Source organism: Rattus norvegicus, chromosome 10, assembly GCF_021556685.1.
Source record: "Rattus norvegicus strain SHRSP/BbbUtx chromosome 10, alternate assembly SHRSP_T2T, whole genome shotgun sequence".
NCBI lineage: Eukaryota > Metazoa > Chordata > Mammalia > Rodentia > Muridae > Rattus > Rattus norvegicus.
In genome coordinates, this window is record NC_141543.1 from 104,897,829 (window position 1) to 104,921,584 (window position 23,756).

Sequence of the window (23,756 nt, forward strand, 5' to 3'; positions counted from 1 at the left end):
CTGCATCCTGAAATGTTCATCGAAATTAAATCATGGGAAGATGTTCAAAGGGCTTCAGAGGAGTAATGAGTCTGCATTCAATTACTATCTTCCTTCATCGGGAGAATCACCTCAATGATTCCCTTAAAGCCTGGGTAGAGATGGTTTCTCAGTGCCTGCTCTGAGATCGTACGTTGATGCTCTGGCACGCATAAGAGTCTGGAGAAACAGGGTTGAACCTACAATAAAACACACATGCGCACAAACAACACACGCACGCACGCACGCACGCGCGCACGCACCCCTCCAGCACCTGTGACACCTGAACCCCACATTTGCTTCAGAAATATTTGTGAGCCAGGCATGTAGGCTCACACCTACAATCCCAGCACCCAGGAGGAAATGGGAGGAGAGCCAGAAGTTCAACGCCAGCCCGAGACCAGGGAGTGAGTTTGAAGCCAACCTGAACCATACTTATAAGATTGTCTCAAAAGGCGAAAATGAGAGCTGGAGATAACAGACGTAGAGTGCTTACGTAGCACTCATGAAGCCCTGGGTTCAAGCCCCAGAACTGCATAAACCAGGTATGGTGGTCCACGCCTGTAATCCCAATACTCACAGGCTTAGCATGAGGATCAAGTTCAGGGCCAGCCTCCTGGACTAAGGACTGAGTTCAATACCAACCTAAGTAACCTAAGTGACACAGAAGAAAAGCCGGGGGCACTGGTCAGTGGTGGAACGCTGGCCTGGCGCATACAGCATGCACAAGGTCCAGTCTCCAGTGTTGGCAGTGAAGAGTTGTCCAATAAGTGGATGACTTACAAGTTCACAGGAAGAGGGCTGTGCAGTACTGTCCGTTAGGACATAAACTTCAGGGACCAGGAGGACCAGCAGGGGCTCTTTCTTCACATTCTGTCCTGTGCATCTCATGAGCAGAGCAGAAGAAAGAGCCCAGCACGGGGTCCGGTCCAGTCTTCATCTTCCAGATGCAAATGACAGAAAAACCTAGAGCCCTGCAGTCGCTGCACGAGTTGGGGGTCATGGGTGGGAAAGTGCTTTGAAAACTAGAAAGAAATAAAATAAAAACATAGGGTCTCGGGAGCCCCAAAAGCACCAGTGTTCCTTGGTGGGGACACCTGCACCCCACAGAAATCTGGGCAAACTCAAGCTCAGAACCTATTAAAGCGTCCCAGCCTCAGTAATGGCTGCGTCTCCCTTCCTCATCTTAAATGCAGCGCTAATCTCTCTTCATCTTATTTATGAAACTTAGCAGATACGGTGTTGTGTCCACCCTCCCGGAGAGCTAATTCACTTAGCTCTGGGGCTGTCACGGGTGATCTCTTCACAGGGGTGGCAGGGCTCCAGACACACAGAGAGGTTGCCAGAGAAATGCCAGGGCAGAAGAGAGAATCAAGACGAAAGGGCATGGACGCCCAGGTAAGTGTGCAGCCCGTGATGTGTGGTCCTCCCTCGGGCGGCAGAGAAGAGCAGCTTGCCGCAGCCAGCGATGAACACCCTCACCTCCCTGGTATTTGTGCTTTCTTTTCTCTGGAGGGCACGGTAACATTAAACGGTCAGGGCTGGATCTAACCTCGCCAGTGGCACAAGCTAGAAGGAGAAGGGGTCTGCCTCCTGGAAGTCAAAGGGCCTGTCTCTTAAATGGTAGGGATGGTAAACAGCTTAGTTACAAGCCAGAGGCTAGATCCGTCCTTTTCACCAAGTTCTGGGGGTAACCAGAGCAATCCAGACTAGTCACTAACTCACAGAGGCTACCACCGCCCCATGGGCTACCACCGCCAGACCATCCATAAGAGACATGGAAAATGAACTAGAGCCTCCCTGACAAAGGCAAACGAAGGCTGAGTCCTGATTCAGAAAGAGAACTTCTTGTTTAAGGGGGGAGATTAATAAAAATTGAGCACGATGGTGCATGCCTATGAGCCTAGCACCCGGGAAGCAAAGACAGGAAGACTGCTGTAGGTTCAAAATCATCCTGGACTGTATGTGGAGACTCTGTTCCTTTCCCCCCAAAAAAGACATGTCTCAAGTCAAACACAGTGGTACACACCTGTAATCCCAGCACCTAAGAGGCTGAGGCAGGGGGCTCAGCAGACCAAGGCCGGCACACACACTATCAAAAGCTCTACAACAACTCCTACATCTAAGGCTCGGGGAACATCGTGGAAGAGGGGACTGTAGGAGCCGGAGGACCAGGGAGTTTGCTGTGGCACTGTGTCTCCTAGGGATGTCAGAGCTGAACAAGAACATCAACAGACCCGCTAATGCAGAAAAGCCCACAAGGCTATAGACCCACACAAAGAACTGCAGACAGGTGGGGAATGCTGGGAGCTGGAGTAGCAGCCTTCCCTCGATCACACCCGTTGGTTATCTAGTACGAAATATTCGGCCCTGAGAACGTCATACAGACGGAGCAGGTTATATATAGAATACACACATACATATATACATACATATACACACGTACATATACATACATAAACACATACACATACACATCCCCTGCTTCTTCCGATTCCACAGCCAAGATGGCTCTGTTCTCTGGGACCATATACCCTGCTCTCTTACAGATTCTGGGGAGATTACATCTCTGATGGCCAGAGAATGCTGTCTTATCCAGAGTTCTTCAATTCTGGTACAACACAGCCCCAAGAATGCAGCCCAAGCATTTCCCCTTAGTGAATCCAAACACCCACAACCGACCTGAGTCCTTGGGGCTTACAGACAGAGGTCAGGCTGAGCTGGCCTGGGTTCCTCCCTCGATGTGCACAGGAGAAGAGGGAGGGGGAGTTGAGGAGGCTATCCTTGCTCTCACCAAGTGAGAGCCAGAGTGAGGGCCAGTGCATCAGAGGCCTTAGAGGCAAGCTGCAGAGAATGAGGTAGGGACCCGAATGTGGGACCCAGCAAAGGGACATACAGAGTGCTGGGCCTGCGTCCCAGTGTCGTTTCTATTCATCTGATAAGATATCCTGACAAAAAGAAACTTGGGAGAGATGGGGTGAGTTTCATCTCAGAATTCTAAGTTGTGGCCATTATTGTGGGGAAATCAAGACAGTAACTTCAAAAATCTAGTCACAGGCTGGAGAGATGGCTCAGAGATGTTCTGTTCCCAACACCCGTATTTTGGTTTACAACCATCCGTAACTCCAACTTCCAGGGATCCAATGCCCTCTTCTGACTTCCATGGTCACCCAGCACCCATACTGACATGTTAATAAAACACTCATAACATAAATAAAAGTAAATCTATTTCTTAATCTTGAAACTAGTCACCTCACATCCACAGCCAAGAGCAGAGAGAAATGTGTGCATGCATGCATTCTCCCTTACTTGCTCCCTGCTCCCTTGCTTGTGCTCAGCTAGATTCATCCCCTTCCACCCAGTTCAGAAACCCCTGCCTAGGAAATGGTACCTCCTACAGTGGACTGCGTCTTCCTACATCAATTAACTTAATTAAGATACTCAGTCACAGACAGACATGCCCACAGGCCAACCCTGATTCTAGGTCGTCTCAAATTAACACTAGCCATCAAAGTCCCTGTGAAAGAACCTGTGATGATTTCCTAAACCCTGGGGTTAAATAGGCCTTGACTTGCTTTGGTCAAGGAAAGGTGAATTAAGTGGCTCCTTGTTCCAAGTCTGGGTCTCCAAAGGCCCTGCCGTTTCATGCCCAGCCTCTTGCTACTCTCCTTCGCTGTGGTAAGAAACCCTGGGGGAGACTCCTGAGCCAAGACTGGACATACAGAGAGGAGAGGATGCAATGGCACCAGAGTCACAGACCTGCAAGTGACACTCTTGTCTACTCGTGGTCTACAGGAGCTACTGACAACAGAAACCTCAGAGTGAAGCCAGGCCAGCAGGAGAGCCACCCACTCGAGCCCAGCCACCTTGTTATAATAAACAGTAAGTGTCCTTGACTTAAACCACTATGCATTATGGTGGTTCCTAACTATACTCTAGTTGGGGATCTTGTCTGTGTGGAAGCATGTGAGACGTGTCAACAGAATGTCACAGGTGCGTCCTCTGTGAGTTGCAGGCTATGGGCTGCACTGTTTGGGTGATCCACCTCAGGTCACCTATCCATCATCACCACATCTACTTCAAGCACCAACATCCATCTTACTTTGATGGGACCGCTCGTCCAGTCAGGACTTGTCTGTGTATTTTATTCTCATCAGGGGATTAGGGAGCCAAAAGGAACAGTCTTCAGGGATGAGTATATCCAAAGCCAAGCCAGTTACACCCAACCATGAAAGTCAATGACAAGGTCACAGAAGAAAGACCCTTCTAGACTAATTGATAAGTGACTCATTAAAAAGCCAGAATGCGGGGCTGGGGATTTAGCTCAGTGGTAGAGCGCTTACCTAGGAAGCGCAAGGCCCTGGGTTCGGTCCCCAGCTCCGAAAAAAAGAACCAAAAAAAAAAAAAAAAAAAAAAGCCAGAATGCTCCTGTCTGACCCACAGGTCTATTCCTGGACAATGGTAATAATCCCTGAAGGGTTTGGAAGATGGGTCAGTCGATAAAGTCCTTACTTCACAAACATGAGGACATAAAAATGCTAGTCATGATATGCACACTTTCTAAGCACCTGGGAGGCAGAAACAGGTAGATCCGTGGGGCTCACTGGTCAGTCATCCCAGTTACTAGTGGGTGAGTCCAACAGGGATGCCACTTAAGAAATGGCAATTAACACTGCCCTCCGCCCCTTGCATGCACACATACATGTGTTCATGCACACACAAACACATTCGTGTGCATCTACACACAAGTACATACACACACGAAAGAGTTGTAATGCACGCGCCCAACCCTTATACCAGCCTGAATTAGGGTTTCTACGGCTCCTTCCACCATGGCTGATGCAGAGAGCAAAGGGTTTGCTTCATCATGCACCCCGTGTAGCACTCAACTTCCTGCATTACACTCAATCATTTACAAAGAAACTCGTAACTGGAAGAATAGCGTGACTTGCAAAGAAAGCGACATATAAAATATTCTGGGTAGCTTTATGTCAACTGAACACAGGCTAGAGTCCTTTGAGAAGGAGGAAGCTCAGTTGAGAAAATGCCTCTTCCAGACTGGACTGTGGCAAGCATGATGGGCGTTTTCTTGGTGGATGATTGACGCGGAAGGACTCAGCTCACTGTGTGTGGTGCCACCCCTGGTAAGTGGTCCCGGATGGCTTAAGAAAGTAGGCAGAGCAAGGCATGAGAATCAGGACAGTAAGCAGTGCTCCCCTTGGCCTCTACCCTGACTTCGCTCAGTGGTGGGCTGTTACCTTGAAGATGAAACAAACCCTCTCCTCCTGGAGTTGCTTTGGGTGGTGGCGTTTCATCACAGCAATAGAAAACTAACTAGGCCATGAAATGCACACAGAGAAGGCTAAGCCATGGAGAACGCTGGGGCTCGACGTTCTCTCCATAGTAGGCCCTGGGACAGAGCATGCTCGTGCCCCCACCCCACTTTCTGTTCTTAGCCAACTTGCAGAAACAGAACCCCAGTGTTTAGCCAGACATGTGGCGGCTGGTTTGATAAAGGACTGCATCTCTTAATTGTCTTTGCAGTTGGATTTGATCACGTGAGCAGGTCCTGGTGGGTGACATACAAGGACGGCTGCTATCCTGGGTTTACAAGGAAGGCCCCTAGGAGACAAACGTGATGACCAGAGCTCATGCAGCCACTTTGGGGCAGAAAGGAAAGAAGTGCCAGCCGGGGCAAAGCAGTGAAGGATTAGACCCTGACTCCAGCTGACTCGTGGACCTACTGTTCCAATTCTGCCGAAGAGGAAACTTTCTTGTTCAGGCCACTTTTTCGGAGCCTCAGTCCTGGGTCAAAACTCATCCTAACAGACACTGAGGGAACATCGCCATCAGCAGGGGAAGCTGTAGGTGTCTGGTTGCCATGGAGGCCACCCCTAACACATGCAGATTCCAAAGTACAAACTCACTCAAAGAGAAAGGCAGGGGCAGGGGTGGGGAAGCCCCGTTGTAAGCGTTAAAGAGCCCCTCCCCTTTCTGCTGGGTTCCCCCTCCTCCCATGAGCCAGATGGTGATGCCAACCCTGGAAAAGATAGCACCGGAAACACAATCTCTTTGGCCTCCTTCGCCTTCAGATGATCAGCCCTCTGGGCCTAACGGCAGGGCCACCCTTAGACCTCACTCCTGTCTCCTCTGCCTCCCGCTATTCAAGCTCTAGATTTTTTATCTGTCTGTATCCTTCCCCTTGGCTTTGCACCTCCCTTGAATGCTCCCGAAAGCACAGCTCCGCTCTTCTGCCCATCCCCCAAGCCTCTAGGGGCTCCTCCGTCCCTCTAAAGAAAGAACCAATGCTTTCCCACAGCACCTTAACTTGTATGTATCTGGGCCCCAGACAGCTATTCCACAGTCATGTCCTGGACAAACCCATATATTCTTCTTTTCTTCTCTCTCTCCCAACCCCCTCTCTCATTCATTCATACACACACACACACACACACACACACACACACACACACACATATATATACACATATATATGAATATACATGTGTATATATGTATGCATATATGTGCTATGGTTATGGATGCACATGTATGTGAAGACCAGATGTCAATCTTGGTTGTTTTCCTCAGAAGCCATCCATTTTGGGGTTTTTTTTTATAAGGTTTATTGTGTTCTGTGTGTATGTTTGTGTGTCTGTGTATGTGTATGTGCACATGAGTGTGGTGGCCATGAAGGACAGGAGAGAGCACCAGATCCCCTAGATCTGGAGTCATACTTGGTCACTGTATGAGTGCTAGGAGCTGGACTCTCGGTCTCTGAAAGAGCAGCAGGTGCATTTGGCCACTGAGTCATCTCTCCAGGGCCCTCCATTCTGTGTGACGGTCACTAGGGTCCGAAGCTCAGCTCCCAGCACAGAGATTACAAGCACGCACGCCACACCGAGCTTTTTGCATGAGGGCTGGGGATCAAACCTCCTGTACGGCAAGCTTGTGTCCAACTGATCCTCTTCCCGGTCCTGCCACCACTGGATTTTCCACTGGCAGCTCTTCTGTGCCGTTAGTGCCTATAATTCACTTCCTTGCCCTCCCCCTGCATCATCCCTGTCAAAACCTAGCCTATCTCCCCATCTGAAATTCACCCATGAAGCCCCCTCTAATTCCCCAACTGTCCCTGGGCCCCAGAACCTTTCGCTCATCATCTCCGTTAGCTACCACATACTAATCTCGCTCCTGATTTGCTACAGGCGAAGCGATTTCTGTCCCGACAGACCCCAAGCCCCTGGCAGGGCTAGTAGCTCCCACCTATCACTTCTTTGCTCGCTCTCCCATAATGCCCTGCACACAGCTGATTGCCCTGAAGACAACTTTTTCTCGGCTTGCTTCCGCGCTCCAAGGAACAAAACCAATGGGTATTTTGCAAACTGAACACGTTGGACTGCCTGGTAAGTGGCTGTCTGCCGGCCCCTCACGAGGCACAGATTACTGGCTCGTCTCCCTGTCGTGTGGGACTGAATGCTAAGGAGTGATCCTGTGTGGAGCAGCAGCAGCCCTTCACAAAGCACTTGTCTTTATAAGGACGTGTAGAGATTTGGCCCTGACATGCAGAGTCTAAAGGACAGAAGTGAGACGCTCCTGACTGGGATCCAGTGCAGTCACTTAAGAGCATCTTTCAAGAAAGCTGGCGTTTAACATGCCTGGTCACATGCTTGGAACAGGATTGGTACGAAAATGCCTAGGAGAGACTATGCCAGCTACCCTTGACTATTTGAATGCTGAAGAAGGTACTAAGATCAGATAAGTTTATACCAGGCCAGCTAAACATTCAACCAGGTTCTTACAGAATGAAATCCTGGTTCACAAAAGTCTTGCAGAACAATCTCCACTCCCACCATCTGTCTGGATTCCGTGAAGTCTTGCCCTGTCTGATGCCAGCCGGCGATGACTCCCACGAGTCCCTGCCAGTCCTGTGATATTTCACACAAGATATGTAATCCAACAAGCGCTCAGCCATCAGGTGGGGATTTCAACCCGAGCTCGAGTTTTCCAAGCTCCCGCCTCCTGTTCTTTCTTTTGCAAGAGCCAAATTAACCGAGAGAGCCTGTGTTCCTGACTGGTGGCTGGCCAAATATCGCCTGATCGACTGGAAATTAGCCAGGAGTATGACAGCTGCCTGCTTTGCCAGGCTAGATCGACCAGGGTTGGGAGCCGGTCATCTAGCAAGTCCACAGTGAATGCTAAAAGGCCTTCAGCGGACGGGCCTGAGGTGGAGAAAGAGCTTCTTCCTGGCTTCTCCCAGCCACAGTTCAGACTCCTGTCCTGGATAGGATGCATGATCCTGACACTCCGTATTGTGTATTGATTCTGTTCAATTCTCGGCCTCACAACTGGCGACTCTGAAGGGAGCTTGACTCCTCTGAACACTAGCTCATCCTTTATTAGAACATGGTTTCTGGGAGACTGGAACCCTTGACTCTGAGATGCACACTCTTGAGCGGTTCCCAACAGCCTGAGAGGCTGATGCAGTTAGTACTGTGTATGCCTGGGGCACTGCAAGTATGGCGTGATAAAAACTCACCGGGTGAGGGCAAGCAAGATGGTGTGGTGGGTAAAGGTGCTTGCCAACTTTCCTGAGAACCTCAACGTGACCCCTGGGACTCACATGGTTGCCCTCTGACCTCTACGCATGCTTCCCCACTCTGAATCATGGGCAAACAGACTCAACAAACAAGTGTGATCTTAAAACTTTCATATCAGCTTCCCAGGTGATTGCGACATGCAGCCAGGGTGTGGATCACTACGGCAGCGACACTCCCGGAGCCAGAGGGCTGCTTAACTCAACAGCCAAAGTCTCCAGGGCCAACAGCTCGGCTAGGTCAGGGCTACGGCTGTAAAACTGAGCTGGGTTTGTACTGAAATTGCTCTCACACTCTCCCATTGCATGCTGGGATTAGTGGCTTCTCTCCTTGCTGTGACAAAATGCCTGATTAAAAAGCAACTTAAGGTTTATTCTGGCTTAAGGCCTGAGAGGATGCAGTCCACAATGTAGGGGGAGGGGGACATTGTGACAAGAAGAACAAGCAGGTAGTCCCCCTGCTTTCACAGGCAGGAGTCAGAGAGAGAGAGAGAGAGAGAGAGAGAGAGAGAGAGAGAGAGAGAGAGAGAGATATGCTGGTGTTCTGCTCACTTTCTTGTAGTCAGGACCCTGGTGGAATGGCGCTGCCAACATTTAGGATACTTCTCCGCACCTTGTTAAACTCCTATACAGGCTTCCTTACAGACAAGACACTTCCAGAGGTTTGTTTCCCTTTGATCCTAAATCCCACAGTTGTCATTCTGTCTAAGCTCCACCCCCACAGCTACCTGGGAACAGCCAGGTATGCTCCGCCCCACAGTTGCCTGGCAACAGCCAGCTGTACCTGACACCATAAAAGGGGCTGCTTGCCCCCTCCTCTTCCTCTTACCCCCTCTTACTCTTTGTTCTCTGCTCTTGTCCCCTTCCCACTCCCACCATGTGCCCATGGCCTACCGCCTTTCCTCTTCTCTCCTCTCCTCTCTTCTCTCATTAAACCTCTCCGTGTGGAACCATGTTGCCTGGGTGTGTGCTGTCCAGGCACGGGCTGAAATTTAACAACACCCATCAAGTTCACAACATTTACCATTAAAAATGCCTTTGCCCTGACTATCTCTGGAGACATCCTTCTCCAGATTTATTATTGTATTTTAACTGTGTGCGTGTCTGTGTCTCGGTGCAGATGTTAAGCAATGAGTACAGGTGCCATTCAGAGGAGTCCGATCCTTCCCTTCGCCCCCACCCCCACTCTACCCCCGGAGCTCGAGTTACAGTCAGTTGTGAGCTGCCCAATGGGGGTGTTGGGAACCAAGCTCAGCTATTTTGAGAGAGCAGTACACAATCTTAACTGGAGCATCTTTCTAGCCCTCCAACTCTGTGTCCTGGGTGACATGAAAAATGGTATTAAGAGTCCATGTAAGTCACCACACTACGCTACAAAGCCATCCTCTGAAGGGTTCAAAGGACTTCAGCAAAGGAAGGAGGAAAAAGGACCAAGCCTCTTCTGCGAGGTCCACACAAAGCCAGGCACACTCCAGGAAACCACCCACTCGGGAACACTGGACATGCCAGTGAGCGTCCTGGAGCCCACAGTTGGACCCAATGGATCACAGCTGTGGTCTTTTCCTCTTCTGCCCTTCACACAGCCACTAGGCCTCAGAATACCCCGCCTCAAACACCAGCCCAGGGGCCAGCACACTTTCCTTAAAGTCCAAAGAACAGATAGCTCTGGCTTTGTGAGTCACTGAGTCACAGCACCACCACCATGATACAGAAACAGCCACCGGCACTGGGGCGTGTGGGCGTGGCTTCAGCGCACTGTCTATATTCACAGGAACAGGAAGCAGGAGGACGCAGTCCGCCAGACTGGTCGGCACGCCCCTCCCTCGGATCCCAACGTCGTCAGGCAGAGGTGTTTTCTTACCCTGCACTTGACACAGTGAGTAAAGCGGAACTGGCTTCCAGCAGATGCTGGATGAATGGACAGAGGAGCGGCTGGATGGACAGACAGGTGCAGCGGGCATGGCTCGGTCATGCTAAAAGAGCATCTTGTAAGCGGCTGCCTGGGACAGTGACATTAAAGGAGCAGCTATCAGACATCTACCAGTTCCAACTGAGAACCCACAGAGGTGGGGTGACTCAACATACACGGGCCGGGCAGTCCAAATCTCTAGATGTTTGGTTCATTCGGGAGGGGGGCGGGGATTGAACCCGGGGCCTTGAGCATGCTGGGTGCATGCTTGTCAATTGAGCCGCATCCCATCTCAGGGCCTTTTCAGATTCCTCTTCACTTGGGTTTCACCACCTCTTTACACAGGCAATGGGAGCCTCTACTGCATTCTAAGGACAGATACTCCAGTCAACCCACGCAGTGGGCCCAGGCTTACGAAGCCGGGCGGGAGAATAAGGAGGATCTAGGCAGGAACGCAGGCTGGCGGCTGGCCACCCGCTCACACTAACTAGGTACCGGTACAAGCAAGATGGGGTGAAGTGGGTAAAGACAGAAGGGTGTTGACTATCTGGGAGACTCCAGAGGAAGGCCTCATGACGGTCGCTCAACTAGGGGCCATGCCACCCTGGGCAGGACAAGAGAAAGCAAGAGCTCTTCCCCCAAGGCAAACACTGTTGCATCGCAGCTCTGTGGAGGAGGAGGTGACATAAGTCATTTCCTCCCTCACACCATTTACAGTCACCCTGGAAGCCTGAGCACAAAATCAAAAGGAAAGAAATACAACAGTAATAATAACGTTCCCATAGACGGTGTGGCAGTTTGGTCTCTCCTGGCAGTGTGGGTCAGGGATTAGGACTGCTGAACAGGCCACCCTCCGTCATGCTTGCACGTGTAGAGGGGGCGGGGGAAAGGCTGGGGACAGAGATGCCACTGCAGTACCCTTGAGCCTTCAGAGGTCGCTAGCGCTTGGGAGCTATGAGAGTCAAACTGAGTCCAAAGATAGAAAAGGCCCAAGCCTATGGGCCTCACCCTTCACTTAACGACAGTGCTGTGGACCTGAGGTGAGGCTGGGAAGAATGGCAGGAGAAGGGCTCTCAGAATCTTCGGGTATTACAACACACCAGCTTGTCAAATGGGATCCCTCGGCAGGAAGCTCAGAGTCCTACCACGTCACTATGGTTTTGGAGTAACCCTCACGGGTCTGTAAGTTTATAGTTGGGTCTCAAAGATGGGTATCGTTGGGTAGTGTCTTAGTTGGGGCTGGCTTACAGGATCAGAGGTTCAGTCCAATATCGTCAAGGCAGGAGCATGGCAGCATCCAGGCAGGCATGGTGCAGGAGGAGGGTCTCCAAGCCCACCCCCCCCCATAGTGTGACACACTTCCTCCAAGGCCACACCTTCTAATAGTGCCACTCCCTGGGCCAAGCATATGTAAACCATCGCAGGTGGTAACAGAACATTTGAAAAATGGGGCTTCAGGAGCGGTCCATAGGCCACTGGAGGCAATGCCTCAAAGGGGATGTGACCCTAAATCTCTACTTCTGCCAGTTCTTGCTGCTGAGTGACAGGAGAATAAGGCAAGGCAGAGGAGTGTTACGGAGAGGAATGTACGCTGGCTGAAGACCTAGGAATGGATTCTGCTACAAGTCTCTGTGACCTATTTATAGCTTAGGGATCTTCAGGTTCTCTAAGGACAGGCTCTGGTCTGACAGTCAATGGCTTAGATGACTTCAGTAAGGTCTCACCCCAAGACAAGTTTTTCCAGATCACAGGACTACGGAGAGCACAGTAAGAACCACGTTCTGATCTACTCCAAGAGAAATCCCTCGGTCTGCACCTCCTGATGCAGCCATCCAGTTGGAAAAACACAGCACAACCACATAGTACTCACACTTGAGAAATAAAATCGGGGCTTGTGAAATTGCTCAGGGAGATCTCAGGTTACACAGGTGGAAAGAGTGAGTAAACAATTCTTTCCAAACTGTCCTCTGACCTCTACATGTGTGCTGTGGCACAGGTGTGCTCACGCACGGACACAAAAACCGGCTCATTCAAATGATTTTTTAAAGGAAGATAAAATCTGAACTAAGCCTTCCAGGTCTAAGTTTGCAGAGCTCAAGAACAGAACAGGAGAAGAGTCCTCCAAAGTCAGAACGTTGGAACATTCTGGAAGCAAAGGCCCAGTTTCTCCAACAAATCACCAGCTTGTGGGGTTGTCCTGGGGGAGGCTTGGGCGACTTAGAGAACACGGCCAGCAAATTTTCTTTGGATCCCAACTCTTGCAGAACAATCTCACAGGGCAGGGCCCCCCTTGGAATGTGAACACCGCTTGGGTGTCAGCTCACAGAGAGGAATCACTGTTTGCCTTCTGTCAGAAGAGACGCTGCCGTGCTGAAGTCACTCAGTTTGAGATACATATTGAATTTACAGGTGAAATTACACGGATCTGGGGTTTGCTTTTATAAAACATTCTCAGTTCCCAAGAAGGCTGAAGGGAGACGGATAAAATGAGATTTGCCAAATGTCAATCACGGCTGAAGGTGGGTACCACGTACTGAGGATATAGATTATGGGTTTTTTTTTTTTAACTTGTGTGCTTAAAAGTACCTAAAATAAAAAGTCTTGGGGCTGGAGAGATGGTGAGCCAGGCAAGGGCACATATTATTCTTATAAATGGCAAGTCCGACTCGTAGCCGGAGTCTTGCAACCTCTTGTAACTTCAGCTCCAGGGAGGTCTTTGGTATCAATGACCTGTGGAGGCGCCACCTGTCCTCAGATGCACATAACCACCCCTGAGACACACACCCCCAACCCATATGCATACTAAAGGTAAAAAATAAATCCTTTTAAAAGCTGTTCTAGGAGAGGAGAGGAAGGAGATGTTAAATTTGTACTCTTTATCAGGCTAGGCCTGTCTTGATGTCGTCTTACTTCCTAAGTCATGGCCACTCCCTTCTCCATGGAAAGGGAGTGGAGAACGCCTCATAGGCTGGGGAGTGAAGACAGTCGGCAACAGTGATGAGAGGAGGAGTTAGGCTCTTACAGAGAGCAAACCGGGCCACTGTGGCGAAAGGCTGGCACTGGCCCCGGCCCCAGGGAGGGAAAGATTAGAATCAGTACACTTCACCCACTGTGAACTCACCCCTGCAGCAAAACCCAGGCTTCCATCTAAGATCCGCCTCTGCAAATGAAAAGAGAGAGATGTTTCAGTTTCCAAGGACCACAAGATGGTGTGGCCTCAGTAAGGACACTGCCGTAAAGCCCAGGGGCTCAAAGGGTCACTGACCTACTTCTAAGCTAGGGGTGACCTCCTGACCTTACAGAATGGTCCAAGAACAGGGGGAGGACGGGAGGGACATGGACACACAGTTAAACATGACACCTGTTTCGGTATCAACCCCCATTCCAGCGTCAACCTAAAGTACCCGTGTCAGGGGGACAGGGTCTTGGGGTGCACAGGCCCACACCTTCTTTCTCGCCAGCACCCCAAAACTTAGGAAGTAGTTAATCTCGAGTGCAGAAATGACCAAGGGCTGGTGAGGAACACAGGAGCAATCCAGTAATACCGGTGGGGACACAAACTGGCGCAATCGTGTCACAGGGAAAGCCAATGCAGTGGGACTAACAGCAAGTATCTGTACATGTCACTCCTGAGAAACACGAAATGCATTCTGGGAATCCCCAGGTCCACCCACTGTTCCGAAGGGCCCACAAGCTAGAAACTTCCCATCCACAGAAAGATAGATATACCAACGAGGAGAACCAAGTACCACAGGGCAGAGAAACCATGCCCGTACATCACATACACAAAGAACGCAGTGCGTGCATGCGTGTACCCAACAGGCAGAAGCATTAAGTAAACTGGGAACTGAGCAGGGTGGGTTCAGTCCGACACAAAACAGTACCAGCTATGTGAGCAGAGAACCTAACAGCGGCACCCAGACAGGGATGTCTACTCTGTGGGAGAGACGGGCAGCGTGGGAGTGTTTTACACGGAGTGAAAGTCTGAGTGGGAGTGGTGACTAGGAAGGAGCCTGAAGGGACCGTGAGAAGCTGGCACTTGATTTAGGCCTTTTCAAAGTTTATAAGCAAATTGCCTAGATGTAAAATGTGCGCCTTTCTGTGTGCATCTGCATCAATAAAAAGGTGTTTTGGCTTCCATCATACCTGGTAGATAATCACTTGTGGTTTGTACAGTCTACATAATGCTCTTCAGCATTAGAAAGGGAAGAAGCTCCCACAGGTCATAAGAGGCTTCTCCACATCCACTCAACATTCTCCCTCCTTCTCCCCCGACCCCCTCTTCCTCCTCTTCCTTTTCCTCCTCCTCTTCTTCCTCCCCCTCCTCCTCCCAGCTACTACCAGGAACCATTCTATTTCCTAACCGTGAATTTGACCTCCCTAGGTGTCTTTTGCACTGAAATCTTGAGTACCCTGTAATTCCTGGTTGTGTAGTTTGGAGAGCCAAGTCTCCAAATGATAGATTTGGGCTAACCAACCTCCCCCAGTGAGGTTGGGAGCAGCAGTGTGGGAGGCAGGATAGTATAACTGAAGCCAGGACCTGCCGAACTGGTCTACAACACAAGGGGCCTGAGACACTGGCTTTCCAGACACGTTTTCCTTTCTAGATCCAGGGCTCTGTGTGTTTAAAGAGATGGAAGTTGCTTTCTCACGGGCCACTCTTGCAGCATCTACAACTGCCCTTGAGCAAGGCGAGGGTTGCATTCTTCAAGATGGCCATGAGTTGGGGAGCAGCTCGGGGTTGGAGGAGAATAGAATTTCAGGCACAGGAGGTGGGTACAGGCTGTGCTTGTGGCGCAGAGACAGGAAGGGTGTGCGTAGAGGGTGGATGAGGGATGTCAGGGATGTGGGGTGCAGAGGAAGGAAAGATGGGGGGATACATGAGACCTCGTGAGGATGTGAGGCCAGAACACACTGCCTGAGAGTGACTTGAGGACACCGTGGGGCTCTCTGTGGGATGCCTAGGGGATATGGGAAGGACTGAGAAGACTCCGTATGCACATGCACATCTATACTCATCGTGGTGAGGGCGGGCTCATGTGATATCAGAAGAGAGAAAGAGCAAGTGGACCTATCTGTATTCATTCAGGAGGGAGGGCATGTGGGGACAGAGGTGGGTATACAGACGTCTACAGGGGATTGAGGAGGGGAGCCTGCCAATCTTCTGTCATGTGTAGTAGAGAAGCAGACCTCTTCCTTCCTCCAACCCCTTACCAGCTAACTGTCTAACTCACTCACGCCACAGGTAGGGCAGTTCCACCTGAACCCTAAACGTCTTGGGCCGTGCAGGAAATTAAGACGGGAACTGGGAATGAGGCAGCAGGTTAGTGAAGGCACAATTGCTAGTCCCTCACTCCCTCACCCTTTGAGTCTGGGTGCCAGAGGCAGGTGAGGGGAAAACAATGCCTGGTTTGTGTACCACTAATGGGTGCCTGCTCCCTGGCCTAGTAAGGAAACAGAGAGAAAACAAGGAAGTTGGAAAGCGTTAGCATCCTGTCGCCTGCCCGTGTGGCCACTGCCAGTGCTGTGTGGCAAGGAGCTGGTTTCAAAGCTCACAAAGGGACTCTGTGAACCTCCAGAAGAGGAGCGACTCACCTGCCCACTGGAGAATATGAACACGAGAGCCGCTCCCGCCGCTGTCATTGCCCAGGTGAAGAAGGTCCCCAGCAAGGCCTGGGAAACAGAGCTGTAACCTTGAAGCATGCTGGATACAGCTGTGCACAGAAGGACAGATGGTCAGACGCTGAGGGGGCCCCAATGTGTGACATACGTATGTCCTAAACCACTGCCTGAGGTGCCCTCTCCCAGAGTTGGTGGCCTTTGCCTCAAGTCAAACCAACGCAATGGGCCTCAGCATACCCTCTCCAGGGTCAAGCCTTTTCACCCAAGCTACACAGACATTAAAAGTCGTGTAACTTGGAGTGGCGACATGAGGATACTGGAAGGATACTCTTCTCCCAAAAGGCCCACTCATTCCATACATCTGTCCCTACCTGCCATTTCTCCTCAGCCCCTGCCAAAGAACAGGCCCCCCAGCTCAAATTTTCTTCTAAATACCTTCCATCGGATTCTTGGTCACACCTTCCTGGCTCTTCAAGCCACACACAGAGTGAATTCCACTGACAGACCTTCCCACCCCCATGGACTCTCCAGGCGAAGTCCAGCAGCGCGCAGTAGGGGCACCACACTCCCATTCAACTCAGTTCATTAGGGCACCTTTCCAACCCAGAGAGCTGTGCCTCGTGGTTCCGTTCGCATAAGCCCCTTCGAGGATGCCTTCCCTCCACAGCTCCTACCCTCGAAACCCAAGAGCCTCCTCTGAGGCCCACCTCATGCCAGATCTGTGATGAAACCTTCTATGACACCCCCTCCCCACCACATCCAAACAGATCTTGGCTGTTTTCTATGGGAGCCTGCCTACATCTGTAACTTAGACTTGTAACTGCTTGAGAAGGGTGGCGACACTTTCCCACAGCCTTGTGAAAGCGGGTATGGCCATCCGCTGGAAATTAGCTGCTGAATGAGAAGGAGCCAGCTTACCCAGAAAGGAGAGCCGGAGAGCACAAGGAAATAGACCCATAAATGGGCTCTGCACATAGCTGCCACCAAGGAAGTAACAGTGTCGTCCAAGAAAAGAAAGGGCCCTCCCTTGTGTGGGGCCAGAGAACCTCTTCAGACTTAACTACGCTCAAGACTGAGACCATATCTTGTCCATCGTGTCCTAGATGGGAAATGTTAGGCTTCTCCATGGAAAGGTACAAAACAGAGAAGCCCACTTGTGAAGCGGCCGTGTGTTCCGGCACACACACACACGCACACACACACACACTTGCAAGCTAGGTGTGGGCCTCTACTCAAAGGCCCCATTCAGTTCCTCGCTGGCTCTCCAGCATCCCCAGGACTGGACCTGACCCTGCCTGGCCTAGCTCCCTCAGAGAGGAGCAGACAGGAGCTATGTGCCCACATGTTAAAGAAGTTCCCTCTGCCGGCCTTAGACAAAGCCATAGCAGAGCGTGGGTAGGGCCCTGTGCCCAGTCCATCCTCAAAAAAGGCCATGTGCTCAAATGAGCTGGGTCCCTGTGCTAGGCCTAAGGTCAAACCATCTACGGTTCAGATTCCAATCATACGCAACCTTTTGACATCTCAACACTGGAGAACCCCGTAATCAAGAAGCAGAAAAGCAAAGCAACAATGAAAAACTACCAAATCTGACAACCTGAGCTTGGTTCCTGACAACACCTGAGGGTGAGAACCAACACGCTCTCCTCTGACCTCTACATCTGCACCATGGAATACACAAGCCCTCACACACACACACACACACACACACACACACACAGAGAGAGAGAGAGAGAGAGAGAGAGAGAGAGAGAGAGAGAGAGAGAGAGAGTTTTTAAAATACACTCTTTCCCAAGTCTCACGTAAGCTTACTATTTTGTGTTGGGCTGTACTCATCTCTATACTGGGGTGCAGGTTGGGCACACATGACAAAGGAACTCAAGATGGCGACTGCACGAATTTTAAAATAATTTTAAAAAAATTTTTTTTCAAGCAAACAAAGAGCCTTTTCCACCATCCCCTCAAAAGAGTCAAGTCAACCTCAAAAGAGTGGTGCGTGCTAGGCACGGTGGCACAAACCTTTTATTTAGTCCCAGCCCTTGAAGAGGCAAACGCCAGCAGATCTCTGCATGTTTGAGGCTAGCCTGGCGTATTTAGTGAGTTTCCGGCCAGCCAGGACCATATAGTAAGATTCTTTGGCAAAACAAAGACTTATGTGGGGTTTTTTTTGGTTTTTGTTTTTGGGGTTTTTTTTTTTTGGCTTTGTTTGTTTGTTTGTTTTTAACAGATCCTAGAGCATCGATGTGCTGATAGTGAGTTGCTTGTGAGTAAACGGTTAAGCATTCACAAAGACAGACATTGAGCTAACATCCTCTCAATTACCACTATCCAAGACCGAGCACAGCCTAAAACACACACACACACACTGCCCCCAAGTACCTCACTGTGTCTTTTGATAGCTATTGGTAAAAAGAAACGATCCTCATATGCCAACCAGCAAAAGCAAACAGGAGTTGTGGGTGTTCGTGGCGGCCAGTGAGGTAGGAAACTACTCAGACTCTTAAGTTGAGTGTATAACTGAGTACCCGAGATGAAGAGAAAGACAGTTCCCATCCATCCACCACTCAGTGTAACTTAATGTGTTACAGAGAGTGGCTCTGAACTCCTGATCCTCCTGCCTTCTACCTCCCCAAGCTGGGATTATCAGAGTGGGCTACAATACCCGGTCCTTGTGGTACTGGGGATCAAACTCAGAGCTTTGCACATGGTAAGCAAGAACTCTTACCAAATGAGCTCCACGTCCGGTCATTGGAACTCTTAGAGCTACTTAAAAGCACAGAGCGCAGGTGACACCCCATACTTGCTGGATCCCCAAATCTACACCTCATTTAACTCCATGGGGGAGCTCCTGCACACAACTAAGTACATAAAACCAGACCAGCTTTCTACACAGCAATGGTTTAGTGAGCCCTTCTCTATAGGAGACTAGTATCTGTCATTTCCTGAATCTAACAGACCAACAAGAACAGGACACACCAGCCACAGCACCACCAAATCATGCCACGCAGCCTGCTTCAGACTCTCTCGAGAGCTGGATATTAACATTATAAACTGGACCAGTGACCAGGACAGGGGACCATTCTCCGCCCGTCCTGTAACTTGAGAGAAGCCAACAGCGGGCTGGACTTGCCTGCATTTTCACTGAAGCAGCAAAGAGCAGCCAGCGCCTATAAAGCCAATAAGTTTCTTTCTGTCCTTCTCTGTCACTTTCCCTCAAAATGCTGGTTTAGTTAAAGCGAGGCACTGCCTGGACTTAAGTGACCTGGCACAGAACTCGCAGACCAGGCTCTACCAGAGACGCCCATGATTCCGATTCAGGATCTGGGCCGCCAGTACCAACACGAAAAAGTTCTCCAGTAAGCAGGCTGCCGGCTCTCCAGCTTCACCCGGACCTGCCACAGGTGGAAGTGGGAGGGGCCAATGAATGGCTGCCATTGATACCACAGGTCCCTTGTCCTCTATCCACCATAAATCAATGAATGAAGAGACCCTTGGCTGTTCACTCAGGGTCTCAGATCAGTCTCTAGCTAATCCTAGGGTGGAGCAGAGGGAGCCCGAACACCCTTCCTCCCCTGCCACTTGTCACAGCCCTCTGCGGCTCTTCCAGGACCTGCCTCTTAGGGCACCCCTTTGCAAGCTCCAGGCCGCGAGACTGCCCGGCATCCCGTGCCTGAAGGAGAGAAAAGGCGACTCACTAGGGTGCCCTCTCCAGCCCCCTCTCCACTTCCATCAGCCCCCGATGCCACTCGCTCGCCTGGCTCCACTCCGACAGTCACTTCCTGCTTCACTCCAGCACACGTGGCCCTCCACCACCGGCCCCGCCCCTTCGCAACTGGCGAATCCTGCCTGGAGAATAAAGTCTCTGGTTCACAGCCTTCGGTGCGCGCAGGAACAGAGGCGGGCGGGCAAGAGCAGAGCCCTCCCCCCTCCCCCAAGGCCACGAATGCAGAGCCCAAGGCCAAGGGCAGTGCTGACCGCCGACACACACCCCTGGAAGCCTAGAGGAGGCTACAGACACCCAAAGATGGGGCACTTTGGACCAGTTCTGACCTACTTAATGTTGTCTACATCTTTTGTCATAGGTCCTAAGCATGACGACCACATAAGTCCTAACGGAGCTACGGAGCCAGTGTCTCTATGGGCAACGTTCCGAAGGTCGGTGGCTTTATTCTCAAGGTCAACAGTTCCCGTTAGAACGATGCCTATGCTCTGTATTCTACTTGAGCTTGCAGCCTTTCACTTTGAACTAGAGGCTGTCAATACTGAGGACCCACTGAGGGCTATATTCTAGGAAGCCTCGCCCAGGTCATGGGTTTTGCACTCCAGGGCTTCTGGGGAAACACCTTGACTAGATTTTGCTGCAATAAATCTATGTGGTTCAACTTGAATGTCAGGAAAACAACAAATAATTTCTTATTATAAAGGAGTGGTCCATGTTGCATTTGGCAGCCCAAGCAAAGAGTAATCAGGACAGAAAAACAGCCTGCAGTGAAGTACACGAGGAATACAGTAAGAGCAGGCATCTGTTACCCTGCTATAGAAATGATAAGTCTTCCTGGTGAGGACCATTCTGCCTACTTCAGAGATGAAGGAAGAACTCTGTTAGTGTGATTGCCCACGTTAGGCTTAAGCATTTACACGTACCGTCATCCTTCAATCTCAGGTCCTAGACCCAGGTAACCCTTTGAACAGCTTAAATAGAGACTGATTACTGCAAGTCTGGCCACATAGGCAGCTAGGAGATTTACACAGCAAAGATAGTAACACAGTGCCAGAATTAATTTTGAGTATGCCCGGTGTTTTCCTTTTTCTGAATAGTCACCCGGAGTCATCTTGTCCACTTGGCAGAATTATGGTTTTCTAGATAGGAGCACAAAGGGTTTCGTGGCAGACCTGGATTTAATGGTGGTTGTGACCCTACACTCCCACCCACCCCCTGCCCCAACTGCAATTTATGGGTTCGATTTATGGGTTCGTCTTCCCCATTCGGCTGGTTGTCAACTTGGAGTTGTCTCCTTTGTCATGGGGATCAAAAAGTCAAATGATTGAGAGATCCTGGCCGTTAAACACTTACACCCTAGCATCCTAAACTTCTCTTACCTCTAATAGGCCTTTGTGCAACACTGCTTATCTTTGCAGCATTTTGGCGCTCCTGAGTTAAATTCCACTTGCGTGATTTAATGTCTCCTAAGCGAACCTATTAGGAAGTCTTTAACAATACCCATTCTATCGCTTCAGTCCGCCAAGAGTCAGCTAAACTCATGCCAACGGTCACTCCACAGGCTCTGTGCTGTGTCAGGAGGCAACCTGGAGGGTTGGTCTCAGGCCCCCAAGAGACCCACCACCTCCCATGCCAGGGACATTCAGCCAGGTAACATGCAGCCACATGCCTGTGATAATAGTACTTGGGGAACTGAAAAATAGGGGGCTGGTGAGGAACCAACCTGAGCTATACGATGAGAGACCCAGTCTGAAAAACAAGCAAACAACAGCTTGCTATGGGAGCAGCACAAAACAAGGCCCAAGGGGTGAGGCCATCAGTTCCAACACACACACACACACACACACACACACACACACACACACACACACACACACACACAATGGTCACAGCACTCCCGCACTGAGCTAGCCATTATACAGCACGAAGCCTTGGACGTGAAATGGAATTCTAGGGACAGCCCAAGTGAATGAAGTTGAGATTAAACAAAACTTACCACAGTTACAGATTCACAGCTGCACAGAGGTTCCCTGATTTTTCCTACTTTCATATGCATTTAAATTTTTCAGAATGGAAAATTAACCAAGATTTTTGGTTGGATGGTATTGGTTGGTTGGTTGGTTGGTTGGTTGGTTGGGTTTTGTTTTTGTTTTTGTTTTCTGTTTCGTTTTTAAACCAATCTGCACAGTGTCCCTCCGGCCAAGAGTACACACAACACACACACACACACACACACACACAAACACACACAAACACACACACCACAACTATCACCAAGAGATCTGAGTCACCTAAAGACATTACTCAGAAGAAAGGGGCATTGATTATCCCCATTTCCTTCCCAGACACCTCTTCCTCGGTGTTCCCTGTGCCCTATGTTATGGGATCCACTTAAATCCAACATAACTCAAAACACCAGATCAATGCAGATGAAAAGAAATCTATTGTAATCGAGCCACTTCTGATCGATCGGGGCCACAGAGCAGACTCGGGAGCTGGACTACAACCCTGGAGAGATGACGTACAGCACATTTAAAGGATGAAGCCATAAAGAGAGGGAGAGGGAGGTGGGCTGTAGCATTGTCATTTTTGACATAAGGGGTTGAGCAAGGGAGTTTCCATTGATCAGGAGAGGACCAGGGAACATGGACCTAGTTTGACATTGCCAGCAAGGTGGAGGTGTCCTTGAGATGTCTGGACTCAGACAACTGCCCCTTACAACAGAAGTTGTTCGGCTATTGGAAAGTCCTAAGCTTCCGTAGGACCCGGGACCTTGAACTTCATTTCTCCCTATAATTAAATGAACACAAAATGGTAGTACTTAGAATACCTTTCTTGGGGCTGGGGATTTAGCTCAGTGGTAGAGCGCTTACCTAGGAAGCGCAAGGCCCTGGGTTCGGTCCCCAGCTCCGAAAAAAAGAACAAAAAAAAAAGAATACCTTTCTTTTGCTCGTTCCCAACCTCCCCTGCTGCCAAGCTCCCGTAAGGTAATTCTGTGGAGCCTCTGCCGTGCAGCTCCTAACGCTTGACAGATGTAACTTTGCCATTTCCTTCTCTATGTCTGTTCCTTCTGGATACTAACCCGAGCCTGTGCATGCTTCCCCAGGTACCCTGGAGCTTCTCATCCATTCTCTGATGCTCTACACCACCCACCCACACTTCCGCAGCATGGTGGCTTGCCGACCTCTGATGCAGGAGGCCTGGTTCTCTCTCTTCCTCCTCTCCTTCTCCTTGGTAGATTTACAGTTTCCCTGGTTTGTCATTTTCTATTAAGCTCTAACACAATTGCCCTCCCAACTCCCCCAGGAACACTTCCTTACTTAAAGTTGTGCCTTGTCTGGTATTTTGCTCACAGCAAAGGTCAAAGTCACTAATGTAGATGGGAAGGGGGAATTTACTTCCTCTCAGGGCTGCCCTGGTGTGTCGTTCACACTAGTATAATTCCAGCTTCCACAGACTGAGGCAGGAAAATCGTGCAGTCAGCGTGCGGTCAGGGCCAGCTTGGAATCTGCAGTGAGATCCTGCCTCTGCAAATAAAACAACACCAACAAAATAATAAACAAAAATTTCTAACAAGCAGGGGTGCTAGGGGCTGGGCACTGCCATCCCCACCTTACAGAAAAGGAAAATGAAGGTCTGGGAAGCTCTGGAGGGACACCTCCTGCCCCCAAAAGTCACGAAAGTAGTGTGGGATCCAGGCCCAGATGACTCAGTAAACAAGGTCATTCCTTTGATAGACATTTGGAGCTCTCAAGATTAGTCCTGGGCACCTGAGTCAAGCCACAAGGGTGCCCTAAAACAAGAGAGGCAATCTGAAAGGACGCTTCCTTCCTCACAGGAAATCCTTCCAAAACTATGTGGACTCCTTAAGCTCCTTGCACATTTCCTTAAATAAT

The 23,756-nt window shown here is 50.2% G+C and overlaps 1 protein-coding gene across 24 annotated transcripts in view; it reads right to left on the reverse strand.

The window, feature by feature from the left end:
- Nucleotides 1-23,756, reverse strand: part of Slc39a11 (solute carrier family 39, member 11) — a 409,809-nt gene that overhangs the window by 305,094 nt on the left and 80,959 nt on the right. For 5 of the 24 annotated variants that reach the window (XM_087570862.1, XM_087570880.1, XM_087570874.1 and 2 more), the window contains exons 1-3: nucleotides 19,835-19,913; nucleotides 16,116-16,234; nucleotides 13,642-13,680 (exon numbers count right to left, since the gene is read on the reverse strand). The exons of 2 other annotated variants lie outside the window; for them this stretch is intronic. In XM_087570862.1, coding sequence (XP_087426988.1) covers nucleotides 13,642-13,680; nucleotides 16,116-16,223 — 147 coding nt within the window. In that variant the 5' untranslated portion in view covers nucleotides 16,224-16,234; nucleotides 19,835-19,913. 24 annotated transcript variants of the gene reach the window in all.